Raw genomic sequence first — 24313 nt, 5'->3', positions numbered from 1 at the left:
AAAAAGCCTTCAGCCAAGTGCCACTCAGAGACATCTAAAGCTGAAACAGCCTGCCTGAACATCTAACAACTGTCTCAGGTCAGTAGCCACCTAGGAAACACAGGATGAAGTGGAAACAAAGGCCCACTGATGAACAACAGAGAAGGCCAAAAGCAAAACAGGGGAGATTTCTGAAGGAAGCCTGGCACCACCACGTACACAGGACCAGAGAAAAAAGGCCAGTCAGCAAGCAAAAAAGGCATAGGAAACAAATACTTCAGGTCAGCTATGAAGAGTTTTAGAAAAGAAAAAAACCTGGGGATCTGAGGCAACGGGTAATTTGATGTTTGGAAATTCAAGACAGTAATCTGAACTACTCGTATCCTTTACGGTGTTCTAAATTAACTGTGCCAGCTCGTAAAAGGATCTGGCCACCAGTACAAAACAGCAAGTCCCTGCAAGAACCTAGTGAAGTATCTGGATACATGAGACAGTGAACAATGCAGAAAAAGTTTTAAAAAAAGTAGTACTAATGCTATTGCATGGGACACCTGCAATACTGTGTGCTATTTAAGTGATCCCACTTCAGAAATAGGTAGTGCAAAGAGGTCAGGGTAGAAAAGCCTATGGGGAAATTCTCAGAGTGGTATGAAAAGAGTGCACATTTCTACATACAGGTCAGGAGCCGACAAGAATGTGCTAACCTGTAGAAGCAATAGAGGAGAAAACACCATTAACCTTTTCTCAAGTAACACAAAACAGGAGCAACGATGAACAAAATGAAAGGCAGAAAATCAAAACCTGATGGAAGAAACCGGTTTTCATCCATGGGCACAATGAGCCAGTGGAAACAATTGCTCTAAGTCACTGACACATCCAGAAGGCAAAAAGGAATTTCTACAGATCTGGCGGCTCACACACCAAAGAAGAATAGGTGCTTGAATTCTAGAGAGGGTGGACGTCCTGAAAGCTGGGGACAAAGCTGCAAGAGGTCTTTTAAGGTATCTACTCAGTCTTTGCGTTTCCTTGCTATCTCTTTACATGTGGTGTCAAATTGCTGTTTAAAATTTGGCCTGTTCTTGGCTGGCATTAGCTCAGGAGACAACTCAGGTGATGCAGAGGGATGAAATGTCTGCTCCAGCCTGCGCCTTGTCCAAGCCACAGCAACCATTCGACAGCAAGCGACGGCTCCAACCCTGCAACATGAGATGACCACTTTCGCAGATCCAGTTTCCTCCTCCAAGACCAGATCAGAAGCAGATTGCTAGACAACAGACCACTGTAGTGAGTGACAACTGAAACCAGTACTTACTGAGTGGTTTAAGGATGCTGCTACTTGTCTCATCAGCATTTTCTACATCTGATTTGTCCGAGTAGTTCTCAGAGATTTTCTCCTTTTCTTTCTTTTCTTTATGCCCAGTTCTTCTTCTGTGACGCCTCCTTCTCCTATAGCTCTTCGGCACGTGGACCCCAATGTAGATGGTGTGATGACCTAGGGAACACAAGCACAACAAACATGAACTTGGGCTGCATGTAGTTCGGGCTGCGTGTAGCTCATGCAGCACCAGCCACCACAGTTCACGTCACCTTGCATTCAAACAGGCAAGCAGAGTACACTTCTTTGCTGGCCTAACATTAATTAGCACTACGTTTCTTGTCTCCAAATGTGAGACAGGAGCGCTTCAGCTACCATTTGGAAAAGTATCCCTGGACAATCATTTCTGAGAGTGCATGCAGTGCAGACCCTCGGATAATTATTCCGTCCTTGAGACTTGGTTGAAAATAACACCCAGAGAAGGCCACCACACTCCTTTTATATATACTGGATACGGTGCTCTTCAGAAACATCCTACATTAATTTTTCCATTTGTTTTAACAAATACACCAGCTGGACCTAACACCTACCTTGGCAGACTGATCCAGCTTAATTGAAGAGCTTAGAGCAAATAAATTTACACCACTTGACTACACAGCCCGTTGTATAACAAGCGTCAAAGTGCCATTAGGGTATTATTGCCGCAGAGCGGATGAGGAAGGACTACTAACATAACTTAGGGTGAACTGCTAAGTACTTAAAAATTAAGTAATAAAAGAGTAAGTGCCAAATTACACTTGCTGACTATAAACAGAAAGCACGCCTTTTCCCTTTCATATAGATTTTCATTTCAAACTAAAGCACTTAAACCACATTTGCCAATCATTACGTCTTCCTGATAAGTTTGATAACAACGTTTTATTTCCAGGGCTTCCTGCACTCCTGCCAGCTTTGGATAAATATCCTTCCTTGTGCTTACAGAAAGCATTTACGTGCCATCTTCTGTGTCCGGATAATTCAGACACCTCAGTGTAAGCTTTAAAAGCCGGTCCTTCAGGTCTACTTCTTGTTAAATGATAGCTGTATGGTTTTGGCTACATTTTGGGTTCCCCACTCCTGTCTCTGTGCAGACAAGTGCAGCGTGTCAGAAAAAACCCACACATGCCGTATTACTGACTGGAGCACATTTAGCTGGATGAACCAGCCACAAACACGCATGAAAGTAAATGTATTTGTCTGTAGGTACAGTCATTTACTTCGACTCACAGCAGAGTGCTTCTGCAGAGCTGTCCCTCTGTGGAGTCACTGTCTCTTTCACCTCACATCCATCTATCTGTAGCCCACTCTTCCACCTTGCAACAATACAGCACTACTGAAGTCCCTTGTAAGCATACCAGATGATGTATTCACCCAAAGGCAGAGGATCCAGCTCTAGGGAGATGCACACCATCCTGCAGCACAGTCTCACCCCAACTCATTCGGAAGGTGCCTCCCCAGAGAGAGGGGAGACCCGCCCCAAACAACAGCCTTCAACCTCTGTGACTGCTGTGGCATTGGTAAGATACCCTGACTCCAACACCCACAGGTACCTGCCACAGAAGGATGTTCAGACAAAAGCCTCACAAAACACACTTCACAGCATGAAGTCCCATCACCCCTGAAACCTGCCAAATGGGTAGGCACCCCAGCAAGATGGCAGCAACAGCGTCTGAAGCCAGACAAGACGTGCTTCTGCGTTAGCGGACACAGCCCTGCAACACTTCTCCATTCAGCTAACAGCTGCTTCCATGTCTCTGTTGCAGCAGCCATACTCCCCTCAGCTCAGAAGTATGAATGAAGTCAAGCGAGTAACGGAAAAGTCCAGCTTCACCTGATAAAGTCACATAGCTGAGAAAGTGATAGAGAACCATCCCTCACCACTGACCCTTCCCCACCAATTTTCCCGCATTACAGAGGAGCAACTAAAAATTTAGGCACAAAATACACAGATTCCACAACAAATCGACCCTGCATTTGCCATCTCAAATTCCACACACTTCTGAGGCCGGCTGCAACATCTGGAGAGTCCTTCACCTTTCTGCATGTGAATTTTCACACTGAAAGCATACGAGGTCTTTTAAAAAGCTGCTTCACCAGAGCGGCCCTCCTTGATGGCAACTTTAAAATAGCTAGCTGAGTTCCCCAAGGGCTTTGCAAATAATGGAATTGTGAGCCATGTGCAAGGATGGGGCTGGCAGCTCAAGAAAACATCTCATACCCTATGCACATCACACTGTCTCATACACATCTACATATGTGCCCTACAGCCCAGCAAGGTCCTGTCCACAACTGGGCAGAAAATGGGTTGAAAGCAGCCCTGAAGAGAAGGACTTGGGGGTGTTGAGTGATGAGCAGCTCAGCATGTCCCAGCAATATGCACTCGCAGCCCAGAAAGCCAACCGTGTCCTGGGTTGCATCCCCAGCAGCGTGACTAGTAGATTGAGGGAGTCTCTGGGGAGACTCCCCTGCAGTACCGCATCCACCTCAGGGGTCCCTAGGACAAGAAGGACACAGAGTTGTTGGAGCAAGTCCAGAGGATGCCACGAAGATAATGCCAGGGCTGGAGCACCTCTGCTATGGAGATAGGTTCAGAGAGTTGGGGTGGTTCAGCCTGGAGAAGAGAAAGCCCTGGGGAGAACTTAGAGCACCTTCCAGTACCTAAAGCAGGTACACAAAAGCTGGAGAGGGACTGGTTTCAAGGACAGGGAGGGACAGGACAAGGGGAAATAGGTGTAACCTAAAAAGGGGGAGATTTGGACTGGATCAGAGGCAGAAATCCTTCCTTGTCAGGGTGGTGAGACCCTGGCACAGGTTGCTCAGAGAAGCTGTGGATGCCCATGGATCCCTGGTAGTGTTCAAGGCCGGGCTGGATAGGGCTTTGGACAACCTGGAATAGCGTAGGGAGTCCCTGCCCATGGAAGGGGGTGAGACTGGGTGGATTTCTGAGGTCTCTTCCTGTCTGAACCAGTCTGGGAGTTGACTCTAAGACTACTGAGGTAACGTATCTCCAAGCAGTAGCTCCTGTGAAAAGCAAACAGGAACGATGAAGCAGGAATTTTAAATGCAGGCTGCTGTAGTTACTTAAGTATTAAAAAAAGCATCTGAAAAAGGCTTCTTAAATCCTTCATCCTTAATTCTCAAAGATCAACAAAATGAAAAGAAAAATAAAATTGTCCTCCAACATGAACACTTGAAAACGTATGTTCATCCCCAGAGTGGAACTCAAGTGTGCTAACAAAGGACTTCAGAGCCAAAATATATGTGGAAATTGTAATAGAAAGCAGAGGTTCATGACGAAATTCCCTTCTCACCCATGATGGTGCAGCAGTGCCTGTGATGGCTCGATCACCCTTCTGGTGGCTAAAGTTAACAGCATAAATACACAGATCTATAGTGTTTGCCATATTGCAATACAAACTAACAAAAATAAAGCACCAGTGAATATCTTTCAGGGTGAACGTACAGTTACTTTTTAGCCTGTATTGTCCAGGCTGAGATACTGAAAGGACACCATGACAAGCTGGGTGCCAGCCGCTGTACAGGTGCCCAGCACAGTACCAGACACTGACAACTTCCCATCACAGGAAGCAGGACAGAAAAAAGGAACAGAAATCCAAGGCTGAACAAGGTCCAAAATCAGGCAGCACAACTGGGACAGAGGAAGTGACATACATTTGCTGCCTCCAGCCCGGCGTGCCAGCACCGTGACTTCCAAGAAACAGTCACACACCTCAGTGGGAAGGGGCAGAGCTGCAACACGGAAGTTGGAGACATTGACAGTGAGACCTTACGGATCAGCACCCACAAAGGAAACCAGCAAAGCTGTTACAGCAACTGGAAGCATCAGCTTTTACACGGCAGATGGCATCAACACTGGAAGGAAGGAGCAATCCTATCTGAGCGTGTGTGGCCACAGGACAGGGCAGCGGTAGCTGCTCCCAAGGGATTCTTACAGCCAAGATCACATGCAAAAGCCTGATGCAAAAGGTCAGGGCGATTCCAGTATCTGTGTTGAAACGGCGTCCTCCTTGGACTCACTTTAATTCTGTGGTCAGCTTGATAATAGAAAACACATCATAGTAAGCCTGTAGTCTTAATACTTTAATATGCTGCCAACAGAACCGGACAATCTCTTTAATCTTTTGACCACATGTGTACCGTACAGATTTTGGTAACGTGAAACCCAACAGTATACACACAGGCTGTGTGTATAGCAGTAATGCAGTGATTTGCCCTGTTCTGCAAGGGAGAGACTTCCTAAATGTTGCTTTTTGGCCTCCCCCCCCACCGCCAGCTCCCAGTCCCTTCAGGGAAGCCAGGCAAGACATTTTCTTTTTCTGCGTACTTGAAGTGCTTGGCATCTGTTTATATCCTTGCAAATGCTGAGATAAACTTCTAGGCTCCCTTCCCAAAGCGCCTGGAAGGAAACAATTGACACGTACTCTCAATGCACGGGGTTTCTGAGACATTTCCTACTCACCAGGGTAACAGCCCTTCCCATGAGAACCATCAACTACAAATGGCAATGCCCGATAAATTTCACGTGACACACATGCGCTGCGCTATTATCCAGCGGCTTGGTGGAGGATGGGAGGCAGAGCGCCGAGTGCTAAACTTCTGGTAACCCAGGTCCCGCTCAGCTGTAATTTTCTCTCATACACCCGGCCCAGGCTAATTGCCAGTTTCCTCCTGTGGGCCTGGTGCACTGGCAGCCTGTTCTGGAGGCTGTTCCCATCACCCTCCCCAGGAAAACGAGTAGCCTCTGCATGCACCTAGTAATGTTCAGAGCTGTTTTGGCTAACCAGAGGCGCGTATTTCACAACACAAAAATCCCGTTGCTAAGAGGCACACAGCCAGGCCTGCAGGTTCAAGGGGCACAGTTTCCTTGCTGAAGGATGGTGGTGGGTCATGGCTTCCCATGAACCGACACCTGTTGCAGCCAAAACATCTGAATTTAGCTGCTTCTGCCCAAGGAGAAACTTGACTGCGCACAAAGCTCAGAGCGAAATTGTTTCATCTGATTATTACCTGAGCTAGAAGTACTCACTGTCTGACAGGTATTTTTCCCACAGAAAAAATTTTGGTTAAAACCACACCTTTTGCTTTACTAAGAGCTATTAAGGAATAGCAGCTCATGATTCAGAGTCCAGACTTAGAGTTTGGGCACAGGAGATGCCCTGAGTCAGTTTTACCGCAGCAAACCCACTCACACACCATTTGTGCCTGAGGTCTCTGCATTCATCCAGACACTGAACTGAGCCTGCAGCTTTCTGCAATCTCAGTGCACGACCCGGTGCAGACCTGAAGCCCAAGACTGCATTAACAGTGAAATTCTCTTTTCCTTCCAGCTACATACAGCCAAAGGAACAAGTGGAAAGAGATCACTTTCTGATACTCTCTGTTTTTCAGCACCGGCTCTTTTAAGAAAATGGTGACAGTGGAATGGCTTTTACTTAGCAAAACCAGAACTTGGTAATTTGGAGAAAGATGCCCAAAGTTATAGGATCAAAGGATAAAGCATGCCTGGTGCATAACATCCAAGAAGGAATCCCTTTCCATACATCTGGGGTTACTGAGACTTTGAGGCTGGTCAGACCAGCCCATGCAGAACCTCAGACTGGTACCTCAGAAGGAAACTAAATCCAAACCTCACGATAAACATGTATAAAGCACTGAAAGCAAGCTGAGTACTAGCAGTTTTCACCTGGCTCCTTCCCAAAGAAATGGGAGAGTCACACTGTCCCCGATCATGCTTGGACAAGCTCCTGTGGTTACAGCTGACATGTCTACACAACTGACTCCTTCATAAGCTCTGACCTGTCACGCCTCCTGTGCCGGGCACCTGTTGTCTTCCCTGGGTCTCAGAGAAGACTAGGAGAGATTTTTCAGGGCACCTGAATGCAGGACTTCACTTGGGACGCCCCAGAGATTTGACTTTGGGGCACGGCTGACCGATAAGAAAAGAGAGGCAGGTCAAGGTGTGCCCTTCTCTGCCCACCTCCACAGCCTGGCCATCAGTCTCGTATCAGGATGGAACTAAACACAGCATATCATCAGGGTGGGGAAGCTTTACTTACGGTGTGGCTCATAACACGTCCCAGGAGCGCACAGCTTTCACCCCTACTGCTAACAAAGTAGCTAACTTGATGAAAATTTGCTCTGCAGCCATGTCTAACATTTAGGCATCTGCATCTATTGCAGCTCTGAAGTCACATGAGGCAGGCTGGGGATGCAGCACACCATGTGCTTTGACAGCAGGCAATGGCATGGCACACCTCCACAGCCAAGACGAAGGTGCCAGCGTACTGCCAAGCACCCAGTGAGACGTGGCACTAGCCAACAGGCCACCACAATGACAGCTGGGCCAGTGCAGCTTTTAGTGGCTGCGTTTCAAAGCCAGGGTGGCAGCAGAAGGGTACTTCTTGTTTTTGCGTGAGAATCAGAGGAAATAAATGACATAAAAAGCTGATGGCCCAGAAGGACAAATAAATCACGGGGATGATCCATTTTAAAGGGGAGCTACTAAAAGTAGCACTAAGCAAGTCCCAAACTAAGCCCTGCTTAGTTTCAAATCAGCTCAAGAAATAAGAACAAAAGGCCACGCTGCCACGTGCCAAGTGCCCTTAACTCTACCTGATTTTATAGGGGTTACAGGTGCCAGGGCTAGCAGAGGAGCAAGCACAGCCCCACTGGGGCACAGCTGTCGCTCTGCACATCCAGATGCACACACAATGATAGGGGACCCATGGGATGAGGCACCCAGCCTGCAAAACACCCCACTTCAGACAACTGTTCGCACCAGTGGTAACCGATGTGTCATTCCCCCATATAATCAGACTACACCTAAAGATTTCCCAGGGCCGAGAAGAAAGAGCGTTGATTTCCACACAAATGACAGCACAGAGCACAAAAACCAAACCCTGTAATACCATGAATGGTACATTAGGACGATTTAAATTCCAGGTAGGAAAAACGACCTGGAAATCCACAAGACCTGTCAGCAAACGTGGCTGTTCTGTGCAGTAGAGACACAACCACGATGGTTTTCCCTAGTACTAAGCATCATTCCCATTAATGCAGATGAACGTGGGTGCTGAAACTCCAAACAATCCCAGGCAGAAGCAATCCTCCAGCTGGGCTGACAAGGCACACTCCCAGGTCACCACTCTGTCCCTGCAGGGTTTGCAGAACATCCTGATAGCCAAGTGACTCATTTTCCAGGTGAGTAAAGTCTTATCGATCTAGTAAACAGCAGAAGGATTCATTGAACACTTTTGCTTGTCAAAATCTAAACAAGCTAGTACAGCAGCCAGAGATAAACCAGATTCCTTCTGCTCCCAACAGCACAACAGACCTGTCAAGGAGTGGAAGCACAGAAAAGCTTCAACTCCCTCCAAAAAGAGGGCAGCCTGCATAAACTGGATACAGTTATGTCCCAGTACGGACTTTATCAGTGCAGAAACATGCAGGCACGCCTGGCAGTAGTGATACCTGGACATCTCTCCACATGAAGCTTCCCTGAAGGGAACCCAAGGACTTTTAAGGGACAGAAAGCTGACTGCCACAGGACCAGCGATGGCAGGTGGATGCCTGGGTTGTGCAAAGGATGCCAGGTAATGGACTGCCTGGGAGAAGCAGAAAAAATCATGTCTGTGTGGAGAAAACTGGAATAAAGAAGCATGGGTTTGTAAGCAGGTAGCTGAAAAGGCCTGAGATGAAGAAGGCCCTGAGCCATTACTTGCCAAAGGACAGCCATAAAATTGAGGAGGGGGTTCACAACCTTGTGACAGCCATCAAGAGAAGAGCCCGCAACAAGAGAGATGCTGTAAAGGGCAAAAAGAAAAGCAGCTGCTCCTGAGCCACTGACACAAAATAAGAAGGGACAAGATTAGAAACAGGGGGGGGCCTCTTCTCTGCCAGCTCTGACAGAAGAACCCTGAATTCACAGCTAAGATGAAAGCATTCAAGAGAGGAGCCAGCAGCAGCAATGAAGATGCAGTAACTTTACTGAGCAGGGAACTTGGCCAAAGATTATTTTTTGTGGTTTTGTTCCTGCACTTCACACCTTAATAATGAGTGCTTTACTGAAGCCACTGCAAGGGCCACAGAACTGAGCTGTGGAGAGGAAGACAACACCTAAGTTGGAGATTTTTTTTTTTCTTCCTTTATAACTTCGGGATTCTAGAACTTCAGTATCTTCAAAAGGTCAGTTCAATCTTCACGTAAAGTGACCTCTTGAGTGTTTAAAAGGTTCCCATGTAAGAACACTATAGTTAGCCAGAAGGAGAGTCTTTCTAGCCATCTGTCTGAAGCTTGCATTTCTCAACTTCAAACATATGCTTGCGCCCGATGGATGACCCAGACTTGAACTGCCAGATTCCTAACAAGATTCAGAGGCCACTCCAATGAAACATGTTTTAAAAGTGAGTTAGCACTGAGCCCTCACCAACAGGACACCTTTACAAGAGCTCACATGAAGTCAAGCCAGGAATACCTAAACAGGAAAAGAGAATGAAAAACTGAAGTGAGGTCTGCAGTTGACTTCTTGATCTTACAAATCCTGTTTGTTCAGAAGGAGCAGGCCAAATCAGTCACCAAAAACTACACGAGGAATCAGTAGGATAGGATCAGAATATGAAGGCCAGAGGACACACATTAATGACAACTATCAAGTACTGCACCATGCAGGAAAATATATGGAAGCGGGCAATGAGTTAACAGGTGGACACTGTTTAGGCAGAACAACAAATATGCATTTGGGGTATTCTCACTGAGCTTTATATAAGCCACTCTTACCCACAACCCCATAAGCTGCTTTTCTTTCTCTCTTCTTTGGAGCTGTGAGAGGTTACAGAAGCCACCGAACCTGTCCTGCTGTGATCTGATCTAATCTGGCCAGTACTGCTTGGGTTCCACGGAATGAAAAGGAAGACTTGAAGAACACAGGGGGAAGAAGGTGGAGGAGGGGAGCTATGCCAACCTGTTTGGAAGCACCGTACCTTTGGATTTTCTGGTATCTGCCTTGACCACCAACCACAGCTCCTTTAAAATTATGTCCCCTTACAAAATGCCCCTAACGCCCACCCAAAATAGCCCATCTTGGCTAAAAATCTTGGCCTCATTTCCCATATCCCTATCTTATTAATTACCAAGGCTGACTAAAGTAATGCCAAACGGTACTTGGCATATCAAGTTCACAGATACAGGTAGGTTTCAGACCATCCTCCAATACAATTAAGAGCCGTGGTATAACAACTAAGGCATCCAAGTGCTGTCCCAATTTCAGAGAAAGAACCTCCAGCTGCTCTCTAGGTGCCAGAGGTTGGCTGCTGGTTTACCACTTGTGGACAAGCAACAGGAAGGCACACTGCTGAAGCCAGCACTCTACAGCAAACACCATAGTCATTTTAGAGCACAGGCTCCTCATCCCTGCATGGAGTAGCACATGGCTCAAAGCCTGAAGAACAAACGGCAAAGGCTGGGCGCAGCGTAGCAACAAACCCAAGACATATAACTGCAGTGTGCCAGGCAGGGATCTATTGAAACCTCCATCCTGCTTCCTTGGGTTTGCAAAGCACCAGGCAGCTCGTAGGAAGCCCTCATAACTGCTCGGTGCTGCAGTCCCACCTCACGACAGAGAGAAACCGCCGCGCTGCAAGCCAACCTTGATCCCAAGGCTGGAGTTATAATTAAACACATAAAGGCTGCGGTGTGTTTTATGAAAGGCGGACTGCGGCTGGAGCCGGGGTTACTAGAAGGCTGAGCTGCTGCCAGCAGGACACTGAGAAGGAATGCAAACACCATGGTGCTCACCCCATTTTCACAAAGGCCTCCTGATGCCTCTCCAGCAGCACGTTTCCCTTCTCAGCCCCTTTTTACTGCTAAGGAAGTTCTTGCAGCTCTGTGCAACCAGACTAGGGATGTCACCCAAAGGAAAGGAAAGGGCAGACCTTCATGAAGAAGAGAAAATGACCAAAACAGGCGTACAGACTGCATTTAGCCCAACAAGCTATAGAAACTGCCCTACAGTTTCCAGTTTAAGCCCAGCTCCACCAGTTCTGGGCACACATAAAAGAGGGAAGGACACTACTGTGTTCCCTACGTACACAAAGGCTCTGACTGATGTGGCCAAGTTTAAAGAAGCCCAAGTCTCAAGGAACCCAACCCTGACATGGGGTCAGGTACCTTCCACTTTCTGCCTTACTATCTTCCCCTGTTTTCCAAGTGTGTTCCATCATTTGCCTTCACTACTTCTCTACACTTCGATTTATGGCATGGGGTACATCTCTTAGCCATCTGTCACACAGGCAAAGCCAGAGTTTGCTAAATACAGCCAAGGAGAGCAAACACCGGCACTACCTATTTTACCCCTGCGCCTGGGCCTCCCCAATATATTCTGTGTAAACTTTTAATTTTAAATGTCCCAAAAAACCTCAGGAAGGGTAATCAGCACATCTGGGGCAAAAGCAGCATTGGTCCTTCAATCTCCACCCTGAACTGTCATATCCAGAGGGGGGTATATACTACAACAGGTGGGAGAAGACAGACCTAGACTCGAATCCTAACCCCAATGACCCAGGAGAGGACCAAGCCACCACGTAACCGTCACGTGCACACGATACCACCAGCCAGTGGTATCTACAGAAATTGAAGCAGAAGAGAACTTCAACCTTTACTGTAGAGTTGTTATCATGAGCACAATGAGACAATAGAGGCCTGTTTTCCTGGACTGGACTACTGCGCAACATCATCTCTTGGAAGAGACCAGCAGCTTCAGGATGGCCCCAGCACATGAAAACCTCTTCTCGGAGAAGCTGCTCCCATCAAAGGCTGAAAGGTGCCACATGAGGATCACCTTTCGAATTAGCATGGCCCTAACTAGTTTTTCAGCCTGGTCAGAGAGCGGATGGCTGTTTCTAAACTTACCAGAGATGGAAAAAAGCTGGTCACTGTCAGAATGGCACGGAAACACCTTCCTTCACTGCCACGTGCCCTATGCTAATCACCTGTGTCAGTGCAAAACTTATCAGTGCTCAAAACACCACCTTTCCTTCGCACTGGGCAAACCGCATCGTATATTGACTCAGCTGCCCCTGCAGCATTTTCTCAATTTCTCCTGCACAGGCAGCCCCTTTATCGCTACCTTACATAAAGTCAATTTATCACTACCTGAACTTGGATTGCAGTTTTTCCCACGGACCCTGGAGTAGGTTGGTATCAGCACCTTTGCACACAACTCCAGCAGTTTCAAAGGGAGTGCTGATGCCTGACAACAGATGAAAAGACATCTCCAGTGACCAGAACGATAGCCCATGCAATGTTGGGGGAACACAGATGCCTGCTGCAATCTGCCAATAGAAAGCACACCTGTAGATTTACTAGCATCAGACTAATAAATAGCTGAAAAGTGATATATTATCTTAATGACAGTAATTTCTGAACAAACCACGAGTGATTCATGTTTCACAGACCTTCCAGCATTTGTGCTGCTGATTTAGTTAATATACACACACAGAGAAACCACTCCCAACTTTTCCACACGGATTTACCATATTATCAAAAGCCGGAAGCCATAGCACTAGACCTTTTCATTTATGAAACAGACCAGTTAACAGTGTGTTTCAGCATCTCACAAAGTGTCATGGAGAATTAAAGCTGGGCAGAAGCTCATGGGAAATCTTTCACCCAGATACTTCAAAGCTGAGAAAGTGCAAACCACCTGTCTGGGTTTTCACTAGCTGTGTGGGGCAGGGTTTGGGTCCCAATCTGTGCCTGCCATTCCCAAGCTCCCCCAGCTGCTGAACGAAAAGCAAACAAAAAGGCAGTGCCCAAGTCCTCATCAGTTTGCTTCTGCTGGGGTGAAGCCTGAATTGGTTTTGTCAAAGCAAAACACAGCCTGCTCTATCTCTGAGATTTTATCCGATTCATGCCTTAATCGCATTTATTTCAGAAGCAGTTAAAGACTCTGATACGAAGCGGGTCTTCTGCTTATTTCTGAAAAAAGGAGGTCTGCCTACAGTCAGCGATCAAAAAAACTGAGGGTGGGGCTGAGAGAAGGAAAAGAAAACAAAGGACACAGGTAAATACAGCTCAGTTCTCCTACCTTCTGCCTGCTATTAACACAGATAAAGATTTTCACAGTTATCTTTACCCTTTCAACTTCTCTCCTCATTGATCAACCATCAAGCAAGGCTCTTAGGCTTATGGCATCCCACAGCTTTCTCCCAGCAAAGTGCAATGACACAACAGGGTCGAGAACAGACAGCAAGGTGGAAGAAAGTGTGGGCAGCACTAACATGGGATAAAGTTGTTGTAACAACATGAAGTTGTTACAAAATCCCCACTGTAAGCTCTCTCTACAGTAAATCCCGTAACGATAACAGGATCCACGAAAAACTTTCCGCCCTGTTTTTTCCTGAATTCACTCCTAAGAGATGCGCTCGATCCCTTGTCTGGCAAACCCCCAAGATGCAGGACAGATGCCCAAGCCGGGCAGCCAGGGCGCTCCTCGGCCCTTCCAGCGAGGGAGTCGCCAGACTTGAAATCAAGCATCCTCCACCCCACCATGAAGTCCGGGTGGCAGCGAGCCCGGGGGAAGTTATGCTTCAAGAGCCAAGAATACCTTATCTCAAAGGATAAGGTGGAGCTTTACTTTTCCCCTCTTGCAAAATTGGTTATTAAGTAATCCGTTTATGTCACACATACCAGCACTCCTAAGAGTGGCATTACAGCAGCATGTCATTACCTTCAAGGAAAGGAACGTGCAGTGCTCTAAATGAATGGGAATGCTTTTCTCACACAAGAGGTTCAGCTTGGGCCAGTGCCTCTTCCTGATTTCCCCCAGGAAAGCCCACGTTTTCATGTTTGCTTTCCTTCCACGCTCGTCTGGCCAAGTCACAGTCCGGGGTGCTTATGGGCAACGGCAGTGAGGGCCCGCAAAGTTCTTCCTAACTAACTCCTACTGAATCGATCAGCCAAGCCGTCCCACTGACACAGGCTGGGGGGGCTGCAATGGAATGATTTTCAAAAGCTGATATCCCTAACAAAACAGCAACGCATTCCAGTGTAGGACCCAACTGAGGTGCCATCTTAGAGGAGCATTACACAACTTGTGGAACCAGGCCAAAAAGACATACTTTTGTCAGGTATAGTGTGGTTTGTATTAACACTACATTTCCTTGGCACAGTCATGACTGACAGTTGCCCCAAGCTGAAAATGTTTCAACATCCCACTGACCAGAAAATCTCAGTTTTCCCCCTCCTTAAAAAGTGAAGTCCTTCTTCCACCCCTCGCCCCCAAAGCCACCATAGAATGAAATTAATAAGTGATGTGGTAATTCTGAGCTGCTCTCTCCATCTCACCAACATAATGTGAGGCCATCAGCTACCAATAAAACAACACCACGCTGTTTCTCTCTTCTTGCAAAGAACATGCAGAAGAGGGATGCTCAAAAATGACAACTTGAAAATTCTATCTTCATCTTTCTAAGCATGCCATGATGTCTCGCAGGCAGGCTTTCCCATTCACCCCTGCAACGTACCACAGCTGGGGAATCCCCACGTCCCACTGCCCTAACACTACGCTGTCAGTTCTCTGGTAAAGGTTACGATTCCCCTTACCCCAGCAGAGGGAAAAGAAAACTGTCTCTGCTCCCTGCTTGGGTCGTCCCCCCCACAAGACTGGCAAAATTAAGGGTAGCTTTAAAGAACCTCCCTGAGAAATTCAATCAAAATTAACCATGCAAAAAATTATTGGGAGAGGAATGGAAAGAAAAGGCAGAAGAAACAAATCACTTCATGGTATCTATGTTGCTTCCTTATGAAAGCAGGATAAAAATAAGAACTATCAAAAAAATAAATACACCTGGAGGTAAAAAAATCCACTTACTGTTACCTCCTTCTACAGAGGGTGCCACCACCATAAGCCTTTCAGAAAAGCAAGTTGTAACCATACCATGAGAGTGGATGGAGTGATGGAGAGCACTTCAGAGCTCACACCTGCAGGTCTCTCGACATGCTCTCCTCCCCGAGATCACCTCTCCTGCAGAGCAGAAATCTAGCAGGGAGACTTAAAACTATCTGTACCACCGTCATATGAAGGTCTTCAACCTGAGGTTTTAGCCCTTCCATTGGTTCTTAAACTGAAACTGAGTAGCTTTAGAGCAGACCTGAGGCAGAAATCCTTCCCTGTGAAGACAGCGAGATCCAGTGTTCAAGGCCAGGCTGGACGGGGCTTTGGGCAGCCTGGGCTAGTGGAGGGTGTCCCTGCCCACAGCTGGGGCATTGGACTAGATGGTCTTTAAAAGGTACTTTCCAACACAAACCAGTCTGTGAGTCTATGTTTTGTTCTACCCATGCAAACTACAACTGTACGTGAGGTGTGTGTGTCCATACACACATACATTGAGCATGCTTATATACAGTGCGCATAGCTGTGCGGAGAGGTAGATGCAGCTGAGGGCATGGGCAGAATCACGACTCATTCAGGTTGGAAATCTTCCCCTCCAAGGCAAATCAGAGCTCTTGAAAGTGCCCAAGTCTTTGCCATTTACTTTCCCTGTGGTAACGCCCCAGATTTGCTAGGGACACTGTGAATTTAAGGCTGTCCCACGCCAGAAGAGCGGAGCGGCTGAGCACCAGCTCACCACCCGAATCATCCAGGCACCACCCACCCACGGTGACACTGAGAGATGCTACGGCATCAGCACCAGCCCCACCACCTCAGCAGCTCCTTTTGAGATTTAGCTAGGCCACCTGCACAAGCCTGGTGAGAACCAAGGCACCGCCTTCAGCACGAACAAGGGAATTAGCCAGTTACGCAGCTCCGAGCCTCTCCAGAGGATCAGAGAAGCAGCCACAGTTCTCCGGAGCCTGTCGAGTGCAATTACAAATGCTTGTTTCACCCCCTCTTCTCCTCACCGCAGCGAGATGAACTGCAACTGCTCTGTCAGCCCAACTAAACCAGAGGAGGTTATCTACACCGAAGCACGGTGATAACCACACCGCACGGACAGATCTTCCTTACAGCACTAACCACAACCATTTTCTCTGCACCTGCACACAGTTAAAAAGGACGTTCCCACAACGCTCTTCACAACCAACTGTTTGTGTTGTATTTCCGGAGCGCCAGACATGGGCAGCTCATCCCACAACAGCATGTGACAGCATCTATCACAGCAGAAGACAAGAAATATTCTCCCCCTCTTCCCTCAAAAGTTTCTGCTCTGCCAAAGTATCCCTTACTCTACAAGCAAAAGGCCAACACAGAACCCCTGCCATTCTAACCCTGCAGATGGCAAATGGCCTAATTAACCCCAATGTGACAATTTATAGCTACTGAATGCAGATTACTTCATACCAGACAGGCAGAAAACACAGGTTTTTTCATGGAAAAAACTGGTTGATTTGCTGGAAGTGTTCTAAACTATTTTTTTGAGATTTTCTTTTGCACTGCTTGATCCTTCACCATCCATTACCAGTGGCGATGGCGTGGCTGTAAGCCTGCACCTTTCAAAGTGTTTTAAGCCAAAAAGCCACAGGCATCTGCTTGCAAATGAAGAAATGGGAAATAAATTACATACCTTAGTCAATGGGAGGAGGATAGGAGTGTGAGATGAAATACCAGCCTCCTTTCCCTTCTTGGTGGAATACCTGTCCTATTGTCCTGTCCTCCTCCCTCCACCCCCCACTAGTTTATCAAGCACATAGTAAACTGATCCTCAGAAAACAAGAAATAGAAAATTTGCTGCAAATAAATCACTCCTGTCTGCTTAATCGTTTTTCGCAACCAACCTTAATTGAAACTCCTTTAAATTCCTTTTGCTGTAGTGTGTTTCAGAACATGTTTAGTTAGAAATAAAATAAAACCACTTTCAAAGGAGTCAATTCTTTTCCTAAAAACTGAGGAAACCGTTTGCTCTGCTAAAAAGCCCCTGTGGAAGGGAAAAACCTTCTCTTTATGCCTCCTAGGCTGAAAGGATAACCCAGGCAAGTGTTCACCCCCGACCGCTGGTACGAATTCTGCTAGTTTTTCCAGTTCACTTCTCCATCTGCGACACCTGCCACCAGATTCCAGCACTTCCAAGTGCAGTGGTGATACGCAAGCATTGCCAAAACTATATTCATAGAGGGAAGAAAACCAACTAGCTCTGGTATTTCCCGGCCACTATGGAAGACACAGCAAACACAACTTTGTGGGAAGTGGAAATGCATGTCAGCAGCATGTAACAATACCTGATCCCAAACTGAAAAAGAGGATTTCTTTTAAAAGTCAGCTTCACCCCTGTCAAGGTTACCAGTGTTTCCGTCGATTTTAGGATTAATTACTTGGCAAAACAAAGGCACCCTTTGTGTCTGCTATCCAAATATGTCCATCTTACATGCAAACACAAATGGTGAAGGCAACCCTTTCTCCCCAGCCGTCCAAGGTCTCTTACCTTCCACTTCTTCTTCATCACATACATGTTTAAGGAAGGAAGCCCCTCTATCCAGCACTGCCTCGTCCTCCATCCTATAGTAATAGAAAAGAAAAAAGGAATGCTCAGACTTCTCCTGGAGTGAGCTGTTTGAACCAGCCCAGGTCCTGGGCAGGTTAACTTGCAGGCTGTTGTTCATGTTCCTGTGGGCGATCCGGTTCTCCTTCCAGTGCCTGCTGCTCCTTCATAGAGCTCCTTCCGATCAGCGCTTGGTCTAAGCTGGCCTCGCGTAGCTCCAATTCTAACCTTGAGAGGACATCAGGGTGACAGGTGTGAGAAGGGTAATCCCGGCTACAAGTCTTTGGGCTTTTTTCCTGTTTCTTGAGTTGTTGATTTTTTACCCCCTCCTCCTTTCTCCTTTTTAGATAAAAGGATGTGTACACACAGAGGCAAGTTTGGGGCTGTCTGTGCAACAGCCAAGAGTGTGCAGAAATCCAGTTTCCCTTTCAAGTTCTTCTAAAAGCCCTCGGCTGCAGAGCCCTGTACAGAAGCAAGCACGCATACTACACAGACACACATGCGCATTCAACTGCTCAGTGGGAGACCAGGCTTCAGCCAGCCTCTTAATACCAGCAAAGCACACTTGTCTGCTGGGAGGCAAGCCCTGTGTCACATGTTGGCCTTACAGAAATCTGACATACGAGGATTATCCAGAGACCAAGCTACAGTAAGTCAGACCATCACAGCAGTCATTTATGTGTGTCACCCATTCATTCATCCATCCCTCTGGGGGACGGGTTTTAGTAGTTGTCTCCTTTTCCCCCCCATCACCCTTTTCTCTCCACCTCTCATCTGCTTCTCTGTACAGAAGAGACACCTAATTCCCCACCTCTGCCACAGACATCCTCCCATGGTGCTGCCCACGACCAATGCTGCTGTACTTCATCCACAAAATAAGACCCCTCATGCTTTCCAAGGGTTCACCTGCAAATTCACTTTTGACAAGCAAATACAAAAATGATAAAATAACAAAGAAAAAAAAATCTAGCTATATTAAATAATCTCCTTTCATATCGCTTAGAGGCTAAGCATGCATTTGCTGCTCACTGCTGGGCAGTCACTGCGGAAGCTTTCTGTCTTAATAACCTGGTTTCCGAACAACGGCAAGAAAGAGGCAGACGTGGCCAGTGATCAGAAACCAATACCATCTCCTTGTGTTCCCGAGATGGAATAATTCAGTACAGGAGGAGACAAAGCTTTCCAATTCTTCACATCCATATTGCTCCCACTTGTGATCCCGCAAGACCCCCATCCAAGTGCAACTGCAGCAAACGCTTAACAGAGTTTTTTTAAGGGCACATCAGAAGGGTATAAAACCTGAGTGGATGATCACCAAGAAATGAAAATGTCTCAGGGAATCTACCTTGCACGTCAACGTCTACCTGAAGGAGCAAAAAATAAAAAATTCAGCCACAAAAGGAAGTAGCAGAGCCCTCATTTTCTGAAAGCAGCAGCAGCGCAGCCACTCACCCATCTTTGCCAAGTCTTCCTCCAACTCAAGACAGCATAGTTAGCCTAAGCATATGGAAACACACATACTTTATTTGTATTATTGGATGGCATCAAATAATACAGCACCATACCCAGACATGACCATGAGCACCAGCTCCTAAGCTTAGGTCCAACTCAGGCATTTGAACCACAGCACACCTCGCCTTTGCACAGGCTGGTTCTGCCCAGCAGACATCCAGAAGGCCGAGGATTTGAAAAACACATTTCCCCAACTGAAGGTGCCACCTCCCAGCAGCTGCTGCCCTGAGCGAAGGGGAAGGACATGCTTCTCGTCAATGACATGCACAAAGCCAGCACTTCGGGCACACACACTCCAGTTTTCCATTGTTCAAGACTATTTGTGCATCTCTTCCAAGGCACTGAAAGGGAACACATTTTATGAATGCTCGTGCCCGTGTGCAACAGTTGTGAAGTCACACCCCAATTTTCTTTTCATTCCCCCTCTCCCCCACCCCTCCAGCACTACAGTAGCTACTTGCTATAAAAACAACTGAAAACATCTGGAACAGATGGGACTGGATTTCCAGACCAAACACAAACCGCACGCACTTTATTACTCTGTAAAGCCTGTCCTCAACAGTTTCACATGCAATGTGTCCCAGCATTTGCCTCTTCTCCCCGAGCACCAACACAGTCCGGCCCCTTGGCCACACGTGTGTGTGATGCCTTGCACACAGCCCCTACTCGAACACCAGCTTCCAAAGCCAGTTTCTCCACACCATCTTCAGCACCATCAGTCCAGGCATGCAGCAACCGAGAAGCAGCATTCTCATGGGAGGGAGGGAGGGAAGGGAAGAAGAAAATGGGGGAGAGGAAGGGAAGGAGCAATTTCCACTGCCTGCAAGGAATACAGTGCTGACAGATTTGCCGGCTGCCATCCACCTAGTGAGAGGCCTGCTCAAGCTCCCCACAGCAGCAGTACATCCTGGCAGCATCACCCTGCCCACGGGGGTGCCCTGCTCGCTACTGAGCACCCAGGGCAGCAGGGACAGACCCCACACTCCCACACACGCACACCTTTTTGCCCTTGGATCACTCTATCACATTTAACAGCTATGCTTCCTAGCTGCAGAGGGTTGGAAAACTGCTTACAACACATTGCAAGCCTGGTGCTTTCCCCGAAACGTGCGCAGAGCAGATCCGAAGGAGCTGGGGGGTTTAAAGGGCCAGGAATAGAGCTTGGGTAGCCTTGGCACGGCGCCTGTCTCTAATCCGCAGGAGTTTAGTGATTAGACTCCCAAGCGCCACCTCCCTTGACTTGGTCTTTTCTGCCCTTCTCAGATTACTGCAGGATTTCTTCAGGCTGAAAATCTAGCAAGAAAACATCCTTTATTAATTTGCACAGGGAAAATATTTCAGTCCCCTTGATTTTTTGAATAATGTGAAATGGGAGTTGCAGAAATTTATATATAACATAATCACAAGTGAAACAACAATTAAACCTTCAATTGGATCTTCAGGGGCAGAGTGGCAAAGTCCTATCAGTGAAGCACCGCAGCAAGGAAAGTTATTTTCACCATCCCACAGAGATGATACACACTGGACAGAAGAATGGGTGGAAATACCTTTTAGGGCCTCTGAACAGAAACATGCCCTGGTTTAAGACCCATTTACCAGCTACTTTCTATAAGGTAAAAAGCATGGGACATTCAGACACTTTATCCAGGTCCATATCCTCATTACTGCTACTGCAGGGTTTTGGACACAACCCTAAAAAATTAATTGAAAAATACTGCCTTTCTGTTTTCTAGATCAGAGCAAGCCAGGTACTTTGACAGATTATGCTCAAGTGAAAAAAATACGGGCTGCTTGAGTAACTGGCCTCTCTGGGTAGATAATTAAGAGTGTTACCAAACATATTTAGGAACAATGTTACTTGTGAATAGGATTTTAACAGGAGTCACACACAGCCTATGCAACACAGCCTGCAACTCAAACTCAAACTTGCAGAGCACTCACAGCCACAGCTCACAGGAATCCTATGCCAGTCTACTCAGAAAGACCAGGATCGATTTAGTACTAGCACAGATCCCAGGCTTCATCGTGGAGAGAAAAGTCAGTACAAAACGGAAACGACCAAAGGCAAAACAACAGCATGAAACAGACAAGATGGACGGTCCGTTCTATGAGCTGAGCACGCCCTCAAAACCAAATTATTTATGATAGGTGTCAAAAAAGGAGTGAAATCTCCTTGTATCCTTCCCCATGGCTACACTTACGTGTCAGTCTCCATTTTGCCCTACAAATCCTTCCTGCCAGCCTCCTGGTTCCAGCACCACACCCTCACAACCCACCTGCAGAGCAGTCTGAAGCCAAAATTAGGCTCAGCTTTGCAGGAGGCCAGCCTAGCAGTGAGCCCAGGTGGCGGACAGATGGACAGATGGAGTGCTGCCACCGCCCAGCATGGCCTGGGGACCCGCTGCTGCTGGCAGCCCCAAGAGGCACCACCAGGGCCCTCCAAAACATAAGTTACATTCCCGTAATTGCAGAATTTATGGCAGGAGACAAGGGAAACTAGCGCTTGGTATAAATAAAGCAGAAGGGCTGATGCGGCCACGTGAGCTGTCGCGTGGAGATACCGCTTGCTCGAGCGAATTAACGCGTAGCGTAGCTGGGGAGCAAGGAACCAGAGTTATTAACTTGCTGATAAGCTTTTACGATTCTACCCATTGCAAATGTCTTTTGCAATCAGGAAAATCTCCAGCACACTCTGGCGTGAACAAAGAGGGGGAGAAACCAAACCCCGAGCAGAGCTGACTCTAACTGAACTGCATAGCATCGCACAGAGCCCTGTGAAAGTCACATTTCAAGAACAACCTTTTTTGCAATGAGTCAGGGTGCAGAGCGTGTCAACGGCTCCAGGGAGAAGACGGGATTGCGAACATCAGGTCAGAGAGCAGCAACGCCTGCCAGCCCAAACGGCCACGCCGACGGCAGGGCTCAAAGGGGCCAGGCTCAGAGCCGCTCAGCGGACGCCACGTGGTGCCACCGCTCCTGCTTTACGTACGGCTCTTGCAGGCTCACACGTGGAAGCGATCTGCCTTCCTGGGAAAGTTAAGGGAAGAGCGATCTTCCTGGGATCAACCCCCCCTTGCCTGCTTCTCAGAGCTTGGTGTCATTTACCTGGCCAGTCTTTCTGCAGCAAACCGCTGTGCGGGAAGTAGCATGGGAGCACAAAGCGTGGGATGCCGGGGGAGAAAAGGGACAAAAACAAGTAAACAATGCACTGGGCCTCACCATTGGGCAGGATACAGACATGTTCTCCACCACCAAAACTACTAGTGATGAGCAACACCATTCAACCTTCACCAAGGATGCAACCATCAGGTAGAGCTAGAGGCTCATACGGACAGGATGCACCAAAGGCTTCCCTGGCCCTCCCCCAAGCCACCTGGGTCAGATGCCCAGTGCATGCGTGTGTATCCTAGAGAGAATGAGCAAAGAAGCCCAACCGGCTGTTTCTCTCAACAGGCTGTGGAGAAGCAGAGAAAATATTATTTCTGTTCTCTGCAACCTGTGAAGCATTCAGATACTGTGATGATAGCGGCCAAATAAACAGGAAACTAGGAAGGAGATGTGGTCCCATTGATTCCCTCACAGCCCGTACGCAAATGCTTGAATAAACAGACCTAATATGACCAATTCCTTTTTAGGAGCTAGATGTGTTTTGTTTTTCTCACATCCTTGCATATGGGCTCTATCACACAGAAAAATGAGCTTCTGACTATACTCAGCATGGCCTGGTTGATGCACTTTTAGAACACATTGCCAAATTTATCTTGGATGCATTTTCCTCCGTCAGCTCTAAACCAGCATTTATTTACATGCTTTCTCAGCAAAAGGTTGTACTCACCAGGAGCAGAGGAGGACAGAAGCCTCTGCTTTCTGCAGAAAGAACTTGCACTGTAATATTTTTAAATCCAAACATAAACCCAGTTTCTTTTAAAGTAACTCTGAATAGTCAGCAGGGACCTAACACCCCAGATGACTGCTTTGCACAATGCAGTCGCGTAGGGCAGGCACAGAAAGACCAGTCTCTTCCCTCTCCTGCAGACCTCTTGTCTGAACAGAGAATGCTGCTTCCTCTCTCCAGAGCAATGCCAGCCGTCTTCTGCACAGAACTGTGGGACAGCCACAAATGCCACAAGACTGAAATCTGTTAATGTACACAAGGTGCTAAAGCACCCTGTCTTCTGACAAGGCAGGCACACAGGGAAAGGCTGGAACATCCAAAACTAGAAGGAGGTGGACTGTTGGCTTGCTTAGGGCTGCACTTCCACTTTTTACAGTGCCAACTCTTACTTTCTAGTTCCCACGTGCTGCCGGCACACATCAGACCACAATGCGTGCAACATGGCTGCTGACAGATCGTGCACATGCTGGACTGAAATAAGAAGGAAGCAAAAAGGAAGAGAGCTTTGTAAGTTTATCATCTCATGACCAACTTACAAGCCACAGCACGTTCCGGATTACTTGCCTTTTCAGAGGGCATGTGAAAACTCAAAGGTTTGCTGTTGCTTGTTTGTGTCTCTCAAGCGTGACAGCGACATAAGCCTTTCAATACCTGACACTGCAGTGCACTCAAAGGCACTCTGGGGAAAGGATGAGCACAACACAGGGTGAGCAGACCCCTAACAGCATACATCACAGAGGTTATGCTTCCTGTTGTCCACTCCCTCGAGGTCCTTTCATGGAAGCCCACCTCGGCCAGAGCAATGGCAAGACAGCACACAAAGGAAACAAGCCACTGTCCCACCCCAGCCCACACAGGCACAGCCTGCAAGAGCCAAGGCAGACGAGCACAGCACCCACCTGCACAGCTTCACGAAGAGGCCTGCATCCTGCGCCCGTCCGCATGCTAACACGCTCCTTGCATACAGCCATGCATCACATACATACGTTACAGATTTCATGCCATTTCACCTTTTCTCTTTTTGAACCTCCCTCACCCGCAGCATGTTCTTGAGAAGAGGTCACTTGCAGAGCTTCTCGG

At 47.5% G+C, this 24313-nt stretch overlaps 1 protein-coding gene across 2 annotated transcripts in view; it reads right to left on the bottom strand.

The window, feature by feature from the left end:
- The window catches only part of SLC4A4 (solute carrier family 4 member 4), a 149285-nt gene extending 131442 nt beyond the window's left edge, over window positions 1-17843 (bottom strand). For both annotated transcript variants that reach the window (XM_084263508.1, XM_084263507.1), the window contains exons 1-2: window positions 17770-17843; window positions 1292-1471 (exon numbers count right to left, since the gene is read on the bottom strand). In XM_084263508.1, the coding sequence (XP_084119634.1) occupies window positions 1292-1471; window positions 17770-17842 (253 nt within the window). In that variant the 5' untranslated portion in view covers window position 17843. The remainder of the gene's footprint in view (window positions 1-1291; window positions 1472-17769) is intronic.
- Window positions 17844-24313: the final 6470 nt, after the last annotated feature.

The sequence above is a fragment of the Gallinula chloropus genome, assembly GCF_964237585.1.
Source record: "Gallinula chloropus genome assembly, chromosome: 4".
Taxonomy (NCBI): domain Eukaryota; kingdom Metazoa; phylum Chordata; class Aves; order Gruiformes; family Rallidae; genus Gallinula; species Gallinula chloropus.
This window is presented reverse-complemented; position numbering and strand designations above follow the sequence as displayed.